At 41.8% G+C, this 11,330-nt stretch overlaps 1 protein-coding gene across 1 annotated transcript in view; it reads right to left on the minus strand.

Moving 5' to 3' along the window:
* The window catches only part of Dnah9 (dynein axonemal heavy chain 9), a 430,757-nt gene that overhangs the window by 271,753 nt on the left and 147,674 nt on the right, over positions 1-11,330 (minus strand). Inside the window, exons 30-32 of the mRNA XM_008855701.3 lie at positions 9,941-10,079; positions 7,489-7,776; positions 2,813-3,023 (exon numbers count right to left, since the gene is read on the minus strand). Coding sequence (XP_008853923.1) covers positions 2,813-3,023; positions 7,489-7,776; positions 9,941-10,079 — 638 coding nt within the window. The remainder of the gene's footprint in view (positions 1-2,812; positions 3,024-7,488; positions 7,777-9,940; positions 10,080-11,330) is intronic.

Raw genomic sequence — 11,330 nt, forward strand, 5'->3', positions numbered from 1 at the left:
TTGTTTTTTGTTCTTCTACCAGCTTTAAATTTTCCCTTTCATTTGTTTACTCAAGTCTTCTACTTCTCATTGAGTAAATACTGTTAATTTATATTTTGCTAAGGGTCACCTATTCTAGTTTTTCAAGTACTGTGCCATCTAATTAAATATTCATTTTAAATCCTGCCTGTTTCTACTGTTCTAGTACCCTTTTCTATTTTTTATTGAATTTTTTTGTATTTATGGGCATTTGTTCATGTGTACATTCGTACGTGTACAGATGCACATGGAGACTGAAGGTGTTGTTCTCAGGTATTACAAAGCTTGTTTGTTTGTTCATTTCATTTTGGGAGAAGGTCCCTCACTAGCCTGGAGCTCATTAATTAGGCTAGGCTGGCTAACTAGTGAGGCCCAGGGATCTCTCCACCTCCCCAGTGATAGGATTACAAGCATGTGCCACCCCATCTGGCTTTTTTTATGTGGGTTCTGAGAACTGAACTCAGTTCCTCCTGGTTTCAAGGTGAGCACTTTAGTGACTGAGTTCTGTCTCCAGTCTTGTCCTTTCTATGTCTACATACATGCAGAAATACTGTATATACTGTTCCCCCATTAAGAATGCTCAAAATGAACTTATTTTATTGATCTTTTCCAAGAACCAGTACTTACAGTCAGCTTTTTCTATGATCTTTTTTTGTTTTCTGACTAATTCCAGGTTTTACCTTCATTAGTTTCTTTTCCCCATTTTCTTGAGGTTTAGTTTGAGAAATTGCTTAACATGGGTAATAATTTCCTTTATTTCCAGTTTAGTTTTTGTAACAAGTTTAATTTTTATAGGCTTTAAATCTTCCCTATAGATTCTGCATGAAATATGTTTTTCACTGGTTCTTAAATGGATTCTGATTTAATTTCTTTTTTTTTTTTTTTGATGAGGTATAGAGAGCATTTCTTGATTTTTCAACCAGGAAACTGTTTGGGGTTATTTTCTTGCCTGTTGATTCTAATGCTATTGTATTATCAGAGAATGCAGTCTATGAAATGAGACTTTTAAGTTCAATATACCCTTCTCTGAAGCCAATTGAATTTTTAATTTTTGTAACTATTCCATGAAACAACCAGGAAATGAATTCTATTTATAGAATTCAAAGTTTTATAATGATGTATTATATTGAATTCAATGACATATTTGTAAATTCTTCTGTCTACATACTTATTTTTCTGCCTACTTGGAACCATCTAATTTTGAAAAAGATGTAGTAAAATAGACTTTATCAAGTTCTAAAAATTTCTAAAAAGCTATATTTCATTTGCTTCATAATTGTGTTGTCAGGTAAGAATAAATTATGGATGACTATATTGTCTTTACTAGTCTCCCCAAATTTCACATATAAATTTAATATAATTTTAATTAGAACTATGACAGTTTAAAATATTAAATTATAATACCAGGCTTTAATTTAACATGGAAAATTAAATGTCTGAGGGTGTCCAAGGGAACTATAAAAGAATTTTGAGGAGCAAGGGGTCTCATCAGATAGGAAAACATACTTTAAAATGGTTGTAACTGAAATAGAATGATATGAGTATAGGATTGGAAAAATAAGAGAGTGGAACAGAATGAAAACCCTAGACTCAGAGCTCAGCATGTGTGGAATTCAATGATCGACAGGCTGGTATGTAGATTCAGAGAGAAAGTGGCTTATTTAATAAGTGGTACTGGCACAATCAATTATCCATCTGGAAGGAAATAAAGTTGATTTCCTACACTACCTCATACTAAGCCCCAAATAAATTCCAGATGGATTAAAAAATGTGAGTATAAAAGAATCCTTATCAACCAAATTTATGATACTATATCTGTAGCTGAATATTGGAGTTATAAATGAATAGGAATCACGGCTGCTAAAAGAGCTAGACAGACATAATTTCCTTTAAAAAGTTCATGGTGAATTATGCCACAAGATGTCTGTAGACATCTTGGGAGGTAGGGAAAACACTAGCACCAGATAAAGGGTTATTGCATATATATGTATATATATATATGCAATATATATGTATATATAAAACCTCTTATACACTGATACAAAATAACAAGGGGAAATAAAACACAAAAAGCAAATCACTAATATCAATAAGAAGTAAAGATTCTAAGCTTTCCTGACATTTAGTGAAATGAAAATTAGAGACACAGCCCATTACCTTCCCTTGTTCTGGGCTCCTGCATTGAAGAACACCAAACAGTTTGACTCTGATGGAGTCAGACACTGAAACATTAAGACAGATGGATCCTTCCTTATCTAGAGCACAGGATGAACATGGGTATGGAGTCTTCTATGCCACTATGGGAGAGAACATGGTCCAACAAACCCTTCTTGGATGGGTATCCCCAGCATCACCAGGGACTATGTTTAGATTCAGTGTTCCATACACGGCATCCTCTCCATCTCTACCGGGGTAGAATCTACAGGGGAAGAGGTGCCTCTGTGGGATGCTGGCAGCCACCATTTCTTTGAGACCCATCCATTAGCTCCCCTTCCTTGCACACCCCTGGAATCCATGCCAGGCAATGCAGCCACTCTGTGCCATGCACTGTACCCACTTTAAGGACCTGGTTGGAAGAGTCCTCAGGGGAGGGACATCTAAAAAGCTGAGGTTCCCTTCCTAGCCCAAACTGGTTTCTTTTCTGCTGATCTTTTATCTCCTTCTGTAGTCTCCCCCGTCCCCCAAAAAACATTTAACTCAAAACTTTGTCTGCTGCAGTTCACCCCATGACCTCTGAGCCTAGGAGGGAAACTCGGGATACAAGGAATTTTGGTTTAGGGAACCTCACTCTTACCATCCTTCCATTCTCGAGTGGCCGGATTGATGATGCCAAAGAGTTCATCATTTGTGACAGCTTTGGGGTTCAGGTCGATCCACACAGGCCGGCGTTTCATGATCTGGTAAGTCTTATGTAAGGACCTCAGCACCTGTGACTTGCCAACGCCAGCATTGCCCATCACAAACACGGAGTGCCGGACAGCCAACAGCTCCTCCAGCTGGACCACCTGGGAGACAGGGAAGTCAGCTGGAGGGTCAGCTTGTCACTCACCTACAGGCCACCTGTTCTTCTGCGAGCAAGACTGGTGTGTGAAGTGAGGTTTGAAGTCAACAATGGGAGAATACTTACCATAAAACACAACAAGATATGAAACACAGGCGCACCACAATTCACCTCTTCACATATTCCTAACTCATTCATGCAATTATTAATCACCAACTAACCACCAGAGAGGGCACCAGATAGGTGACATTAAGATAAAATACTGTAGTCTAATTGGGAAGAAAGTCCTGTTGGCAAGTTATGAGGTGGACAGTGCATCCTAGTGCTTGACCATCGCAATGGCTATTTCCTGTCTCATTATTGGATTTCAACTCACTGAAGGCAGCCAGCACTTTAAGAGGTGGGGCATAGTGGGTGGTGTGTAGGTCAATTAGGATCATGCTATCAGAAGAGATTCAGGTACTTCTTGTGAGACTCTGGTTAATTCTCATGAGAAGACTTATTTTAAAAAAAATCTCATGTGTGGCCTAGCTCTCTCTGGCTCCTGGATTGAGATGTGAGTTCATGCTTCAGAGGACACCTCTGCCATTGCAACCACCATATTGTGACATGGCCAGAAAGGCTCTCACCAGAACCAAGTCAATGCAGGGGCTGTGCCCTTGAACTTTGAAGTTCCTTTAAACTTGCCCTCTAGAATCCCATGTTGTTGAGAGATTATGAGGTCAGCCTGAATCCCATTCCTGTCCTGGGATACTTATACTACCTCCTCAATCACTCAGCTATAAATCACTCATTCTTTGCTCTTGACTCTTGAAATTCCATGAGGATGTGTCTCTGAATAAACCCGCTTACATTCACTCTGCCCAGCACTACATCTTTCCAGTCTGGAGGCATGACTTTCCAGTTCTAGAAGATTTTCTCAATTTCCTTTTAGAATTTTTGATAATATGTTAGATCACCTAGATCACAGCTTCTTAAACAGTGGGTTCTAACCCAATATGGAATCATATTACTGAATTGTAGAAATAACAAAAAACTGTTCAGGTGAAGCAGGGTTGTGAGTAGAGAGAGTTTGAAGCCCTAACTGAGATTGAGGCTGTGTGTATCACCCTGTCTCTCACATTTTCAGTCTTTCTTTCTGTGTGCCTATGTTATCGTACACAGACCTGCAGGTGACTATGTGGAATCCCATGGTAGAATTTCCTTGGCTTGCCTTCTAATCTTCTTCCTGAATTTTATGTCCCATCAATGATTCAATTCTATATTTCAGAGAGCCCTTTACAATTCTTCAATAGGTCTTTTTAGTAAAGAATGGTATTTTATGGATATTGTTTTATTATTTTCAAGGATACTAATTAAGGTGTTTCAAATGTTCTCTTTCTTACTTTCCCAGGGATCAGTGTTGTGTGTGTTGGTGTGTGTGTGTGTGTGTGTGTGTGTGTGTGTGTGTGTGTGTGTTTGTGCCCCTCTCTCATGTCACTTATTTTCTCCAGGCTGATTATCCTCTTTGGCTGGTCTATGTGGATCTCTTTTGGGGCAGGGAGGACTTAGTAGATAGTTAGATTTGGTCAGACCTTGGTCTTTGACTTTATCCTTTAACTTGTGGGTATGTAAGCAGGTCTTCTACTGAAGATCCCCGAAAAGAATGGAAAGGCTTTTGTTTGGGCACCAGCACCCTGACATCCATCTTAGTTTTGTCTTAGGGAGTTCTTACATTTTCTTACAAATTTTTCTTTCTTTTGGGCTTGAGTTCAATTCTTGGCTGTACCTGGTCTACATACCGTGGGAGGTGGAATCTAGAAGGAGGTCATGGGAGAAGAGAAGAAGAGTGTGGACAGCCAAGCAGCAAAAGTATGGGGTAAACAGATTTACTGGTGCCCCTCTGGCTCGTCTCAGTTCTCTTCTCATTGGTCCCTCCTGCACTCTTGACTCTAAGGCCACAGCTTTTCCAGGGTTCTGCTCCACAGAATGGCTGCCCTCCAACTCCTCTTCCTCTGAACTTCTTTCTAGGGTATCCTATCCCACAATCCCCTCCACTCTGTTGGATCTGACACTTTCACTATACTTTTAGAAATTTACTGTAATGATCATTTCTCACTTTCCATAGTTCTATAAGTTCACTCCTTGTCAGATTATATATAAAAATGTGTGTAATTTTTTTTTCTTTAAGGGATCTCAGGATGCCACAAGAGCACCATGAGACAGTTTTAGGGAAATTATGTCTCAGAGAGTCAAGTGAAAATGGATAAGGATGTTGTCTTTTGCTCTACGAACCTTTAGCAGAGAGCCTCCAGCTTACAAGAAGAGGAAAGAGCTATGGAGAAGGAGAGGAGAAAAGAAGGAAATAGAACACTACCCAACTGACAATTAAAAAGGAAGATACGGGGCTGGAGAGATGGCTCTGTGGTTAAGAGCACTGGCTGCTATTGCAGAGGATCTGGATTTGATTCCCAGCCCCATGACAGCTAACAACCAGTTGTAACTCCACTTCTAGGGGATCCGATGCCCTCTTCTGATCTCCTCAGGCATTGCCTGCATATACACAGGCAGACAAAACACTCATACACATAAAAATAAATAAAAGATGTTTGAAAAAAGAAAGATTCTAATAGAAAAAAGATAAAGAACACAAGGGTTGGGGGGGTAGGGAGAAAGGCTGGATGCCCTGACTAGATCCCAGAAAATCTAGAAAGACATGGCCTATCTGATTCTATGACAGCATCTTCAGGTACAAGCATCTCATGAACTTCATTGGATTTAACTCATCTCTCAGGAGAGAGTACATCTTGAGATTAGCCTTTTTAATGGAAAAGCCCCAAACCTGGCATTCAGGGCCCTCTATATCATGGCCCAATGCTGTCTTTCTAGCATTCATGCAATACTTTTCCTTGGACAACAGTGGCTTCCCATGGCTTGTGTACCATTTCTATGTTTCCTACAGAGGCCTCACTGTTGATCCTTTTTATTCTGCATAGAAATCTATCCTGCTTCTCTGCAAGAGTCTGTCCATTTATTGTACTTGGAAGGAAGGAGATAGGGAGTGCGGATGGGTAAATCTGCTGCAAAGGACCAGGTTGTGCTCTGCTCTCTTCTGCAAGTGAAGAAAGGGAATTCCAGCAATAAAAGCAGACACCTGATCGCAATGAGAAGTATATTTCAATTCACTCTTAATTTTATTTATACGTAGTCAAGGCTTAATCTCTACCAATGAGCATACTATATGTTGGAATGGTCTCTTGTGGTATGAAGGAACCTTCATCTTTGCCACATGTGCCTCCAGGGGATGCACTTTCTCCCTCATGAAAGGCCTTACTGCACTGTCTTGGAGAGGCAGGTAGTGGGCTTGTTTCCCACCTGTGAAGTACCTTGCCTGTATCATCTGTCTCCGTGTTGGGAGATCAAGTGTGAGACAGACTATAAAACCATGTGTGAACTCTAAAGCAATGCTCATGTGTTTCTTGCACCTATTTAATAGGAAGAATCATCAATCTCTGTACTTCAGAACCTTCATTGTTCTTTTGGGGCAACTGTCTTCTACTACAAGCTAAAGAGTCTCACGCAGGTGTTTCTACCATAACTATACATGCATTCTGAACATATCACCTTCTGAAAAACTTCAGTGACAATAACAGACTCATGGAAAACCAGGATTGAGGTAAACCATGAGAAATGGAGAAAACTGTGCTTAAAGTCCTAAAAACTCAGCAATGAGTCCCATCCATCATGGAATGGCAGCACAGTTAATTCCCAAGCATTCTAACTTCGCCTTGTTTTCAGTCTGTCCATTGCAGACTGGGCCCTAGACTTTCTCATTCAAGAGGTAGGTCTTATGGAGTGTGGTGGCACACGTCTTTAATCCTAGCACACAGGAGGCAGAGGCAGGTGGATCTCTGTGATATAGAGCCCAGCCTGGTCTACATAGCCAGTTCCAGGCCAGCTGGGGCTTCAGGAAGACCCTGTCTCAATAAATAAATAAATAAATAAATGCACGTATGTAAAAAGAGATAGGTCTTGAGTACATTTTATTCTGTTGGAGCCTATTTTAATCACAATTAAAGATCCAACCCAGATACAGCCTTCCTCACTAATCCACTGTCTAAATGTGAGGGAGATGGCTTCCCAGTTTCTCTATGTGCCCTTATAGCTTCCACAGCAGAGTATAAAACACCTAAAAGTGGTTCTGAAAGATACTAGGCAAGGTGTATCTCAGGGAAGTTTCAACTTTCCCCCCTTAAGATCTTTAGTGATGCTCATGGCACGGGCTCCACCTTCTTTCCCCTATCCCCTACCATCCTTTCATATTGTGGCTCCTCAAGAAAGAACTGTGGAATGAACTGAGTTACTTCTAACTGGATATATATCTATCTGTGCAGTTAGAAAACTCATTTGGATGAATGACAAAGTAGAACTCATCATCCAAGAAAAGAAGCTAGTGTTAGAGGAGCCTTCAGGAGGAAAGCCTCACGTACCTTGAGCACAAAGTTGTCCTCAGCCTGGAGCTTCAGGTCCAGGACTGCCTTCCGAACCAAGGCTTCAAAGTTCAGGTCTCTCCTCCGAGGGACATCCAAAGCAGGAAAGAGGTCCCCAATCAGGCCCATGAACACTGGCATGTCATCAGTCACAATCTTGGGAATGTTGAAGTCTCTCAAAGAGCGCATCAGGACTTGGTCCTCTGGCCGGTCGGGGTCTCCTCGCTTCAAGGATCCTGCCACCACGAGGACAGACTTAATGGCCCGCAGGCCCCAGTCATAGTGATCCTGCAGGAAGACAGCACAGCTGAGACCTAAGTTGCTGGGATGCAGAGCAGCACTTGCTCGGTCCACAAAATTGCGGCCGAAGCACACCATAGGTCACACCTCTGAAGCCCAGGTAAGGGTGGCAAGAATTCAAACACTACAAAATCTTGGTCTCTGAACTCTAGGTTTCTAATCTGGCATTTCCTTTTTTTCTGTCTTGTGATGATAAGACAGACACAGAACACGCAAGGGACTGAACTCTGGAGGATTGAGAAGAACCATTTTCAAACCCGTGTGGCTATTCCTTAGACATTCAGAAGGTGGAAGAATTTTCAAAGACAGTGTGTGTTAGCTCTTAGAGATGGTGTGGACCAAGCTTATGTGCTCTACCTTGGAGGCCTCCAAACATACTGAGAGTAATTTATAAGCTGTAGTCCCCGCGGCTGGGGCATAGCTTAACAGAGGAGTACTTGCCTAGTGTGTGCAAGCTCTTAGGTTTGGTCTCCAGCACTAAAAATGATTACGAGTTCTTTGTAGGCACCAGTGCTGATAGTAGATTCTGGGGCAAATGCATCAAAAAACTGACACCAGATCTCCACAGCACAGTGAAGAGAGAGAGGTGAAGTGTGATTCAGAGAGCAGAGTCTGAACTCGTACAGATCCAGGTTCAAGTCCCAGCTCTGCCACTTCCTTCATACCAGGTCATTATATAATTAGAGCTGTGGTAAATGCTATGAAAGAAAAGTCTCATGTGCAGTGAAGATGGAGGACACAGTGGCTATACCTGCAGTCTGTGGATTAGCATCTCCTGAATGAAAGATATTGTAGAAGGCTAGAAGGAATTGAGACCAGTTAGACCCACATGAAGAAAAGGTGCAGTTAAGGCCCAGGCAAGAGGCCGTTCACAGGTTCAGGGTAAAAAGGTAATCTATTTCAAGGAACTGAAAGAAGATTCAGACAGTCATGCGTGTAAGCTGTTGAGGTAGCCAGGTTACAGGACCTTGTAGCTGTCAGCAGAGGGATCAGGAGTTTGTCTTCATGTGAAGAGCAGTGAGGAACATTTAAAAATAATTACTTTAGCTGGTATTTTAAGAATGGATTAAAGGAACTGGGTTGCCAGTAGAGAAACTAGCCTAGAGGCAGGTACAAGAGTTTAATCAAGAAACGTGGGTGCCTGAAACTAAAGCCATAACAGGCAAGTATGGAAAGAAAACAGATTCTTTGAGGAATATCCAGAGTAGAATCAACATCACTTTGTTTATGATTAAACATCTGTAGGAGAGAAAGGAGAGAGGGTCAAGGATGAATCCCTGCTAGGGTCCCAGCATTAGCAAGTGAATGATGGCTCTGTATGGCAGGAAAAGCAGGCTTGGTGGGAGCTGACAGGCTAGAGCAGCTTTGAGTGTGCTAAGTGGAGGTGTTCTTTAAACAGTGGGAGGATGGTGAGGTAGACCACTGACAATATATGTCTTAGAACACAAAAGAGGTTTGTGGCAGAGTTGTTAGCACAGAAGTCACAGGCCTGGGAAGTTGGTGGTGGTAGAGAATGCGAAGAGAGGATTCAGTGAAAAAGAAAACATGAAGAACACAAGATTCCTGGATAGATCTCATGGGGCTGAGAGTCCAGGGCAGTAAAGGTGATCAAAGCAAGATGACCCCCGTAAAGGGATGGGGAGACTCACTAGCAATAGCCCAGGGAAGCTTTGTCAGCTGTCCTTGCCACCAAGAAACTCTCTATACAGGCTGTTGACCTTACAGGTCATGATTTGTTAAGGTGCTATTTCCTGAGGTAGGGTTGGGGGGCCGCCTTCAGCAAGTCATACTTGAGGCCAAGCAGCAATGAGAAGCCTGGAACTGTTATGCCCAACTCTGTTCCTCTTTTCTGTCTCATGCCTTTTTCAGGTAGAGACCATTCCCTCTAGGGATTTTCACTGGCTGCTGTAGTTTCTCATGGGATACTGAATTTATAAGAACAATGTTTAAAAAATATATTGGTGGCCAAAGACATTGAAAGGGTACTCACATGAAAACTGAACACAAACTTTTATTGCAAAAAATACTCAGAGCTTTGAATATGCTTTTCAGCCCGAGGACTATAAGAAAACTCTAATACATTGGCTCTAGAACCCTTGTAGAACTAGGCCACAACATGGTGCTAGGTCATCAGCCTCCCCAGTGGTCCTACCTGTTTGGAGAGGAGCTCTTTACACAACTGGTAAAGGGTGATGAACTTCCTGGCTAACAGTCGGGCTTCAATGAATCCTTCTGCTACCAGCATGATCTCACAGATGAGCTCAAAGTCTGGAACAACCATCGCACAAGGCCTGGGTGCAGGGAGACAAAGGCTGAGGCACCATCATGTTGAAGGGGAGACCTTAGGACTAGAGATACTGGCTGAGAACACATACAGTGCCATCCATGAGTGCAGAAACTCCCAGAAGACCTTTGCAATCAATTCATCTCACACTTCTAAATGTGAGGTGTCAACAAAGGATAAAAGAGCACACTGCTTTACCTAGGTGGTGATTAATATTAGCAGGTAGGTACAGAGTCGGGATTACAACTTAAGTATCTTGAGATCAATGTGGCTTACACAAGGCAAGGATGAATGGAGCAAGTTGTCTAGAGCAGGTCAGGGGCTCAGGCTGAGGGACCAATTGTCTCTGAGCATCTTTGAGAAGATGAACATTTCTCTACCCCTCATCCCTCAAGGTGAGTGTCTCCTTCAGATACCCATGGCTTATTCTGCTTATTTGCATGAAAATTTAATCATACAATGCTGAAGTCTAAGGTAGGTTCCAATTAACACCATCTTGACACAAGATGGTGTACACAAGAATAGAAAATGGGGATTTTCTGATACCAGAGACATTTATTTTTAAAATGACTTAAAGTATATTAATTTATATGGTATGTTGTGGAAGCCTATCATTGTTAAATTTCTTGTGTGTGCGCAAGAGTGTGCACCTGGGTATGCACATAAGTGTGGAGGTCACAGTCAACCTTGCGTGTTGTTCCTCAGGAGCCATTCAGCTTGCTTTATTGAGACAATGTCTCTCACTGGCCTGCGTTCACTGATACAGTGAGGCTGGCTGGCCCACCAGCCTCCAGGAGCCACCTATGTCTTCCCTCCCTCGCAGCACTGGCGTTGCAAGAGCCTGACATCACACCCAGCATTTTTCGCTCAGTAAAGTGGCAGGTTACAAAATTAACCTACAAAAGTCTGTAGCCTTTCGATATACCAATAACAAGCAATCAGAGAACAAGCACATGGAAACACTCCTCTTCACAATAGCTGCAAAAAAATAAAATGTCTCAGAATAAACCTGACCAAAGACATGAAAGAGCTCTACAATGAAAATTTTAAATCTTTAAAGAAAGAGATTGAGGGAGACATTAGAAGATGGAAGAACCTTCCATGCTCATGGATTGGAAGAATTAATGTTGTGAAAATGACCATCCTACCAAAAGCAATATGTAGATTCAATGCAATCCCAATCCAAATCCCCATGACATACTTCACAGAATTAGAAAAAACATGGTAGGTCTTTCAGATCCTATTGTCTTCCTCTATC

The sequence above is a fragment of the Nannospalax galili genome, unplaced genomic scaffold, assembly GCF_000622305.1.
Source record: "Nannospalax galili isolate Female #2095 unplaced genomic scaffold, S.galili_v1.0 scaffold146, whole genome shotgun sequence".
Classification (NCBI taxonomy): domain Eukaryota; kingdom Metazoa; phylum Chordata; class Mammalia; order Rodentia; family Spalacidae; genus Nannospalax; species Nannospalax galili.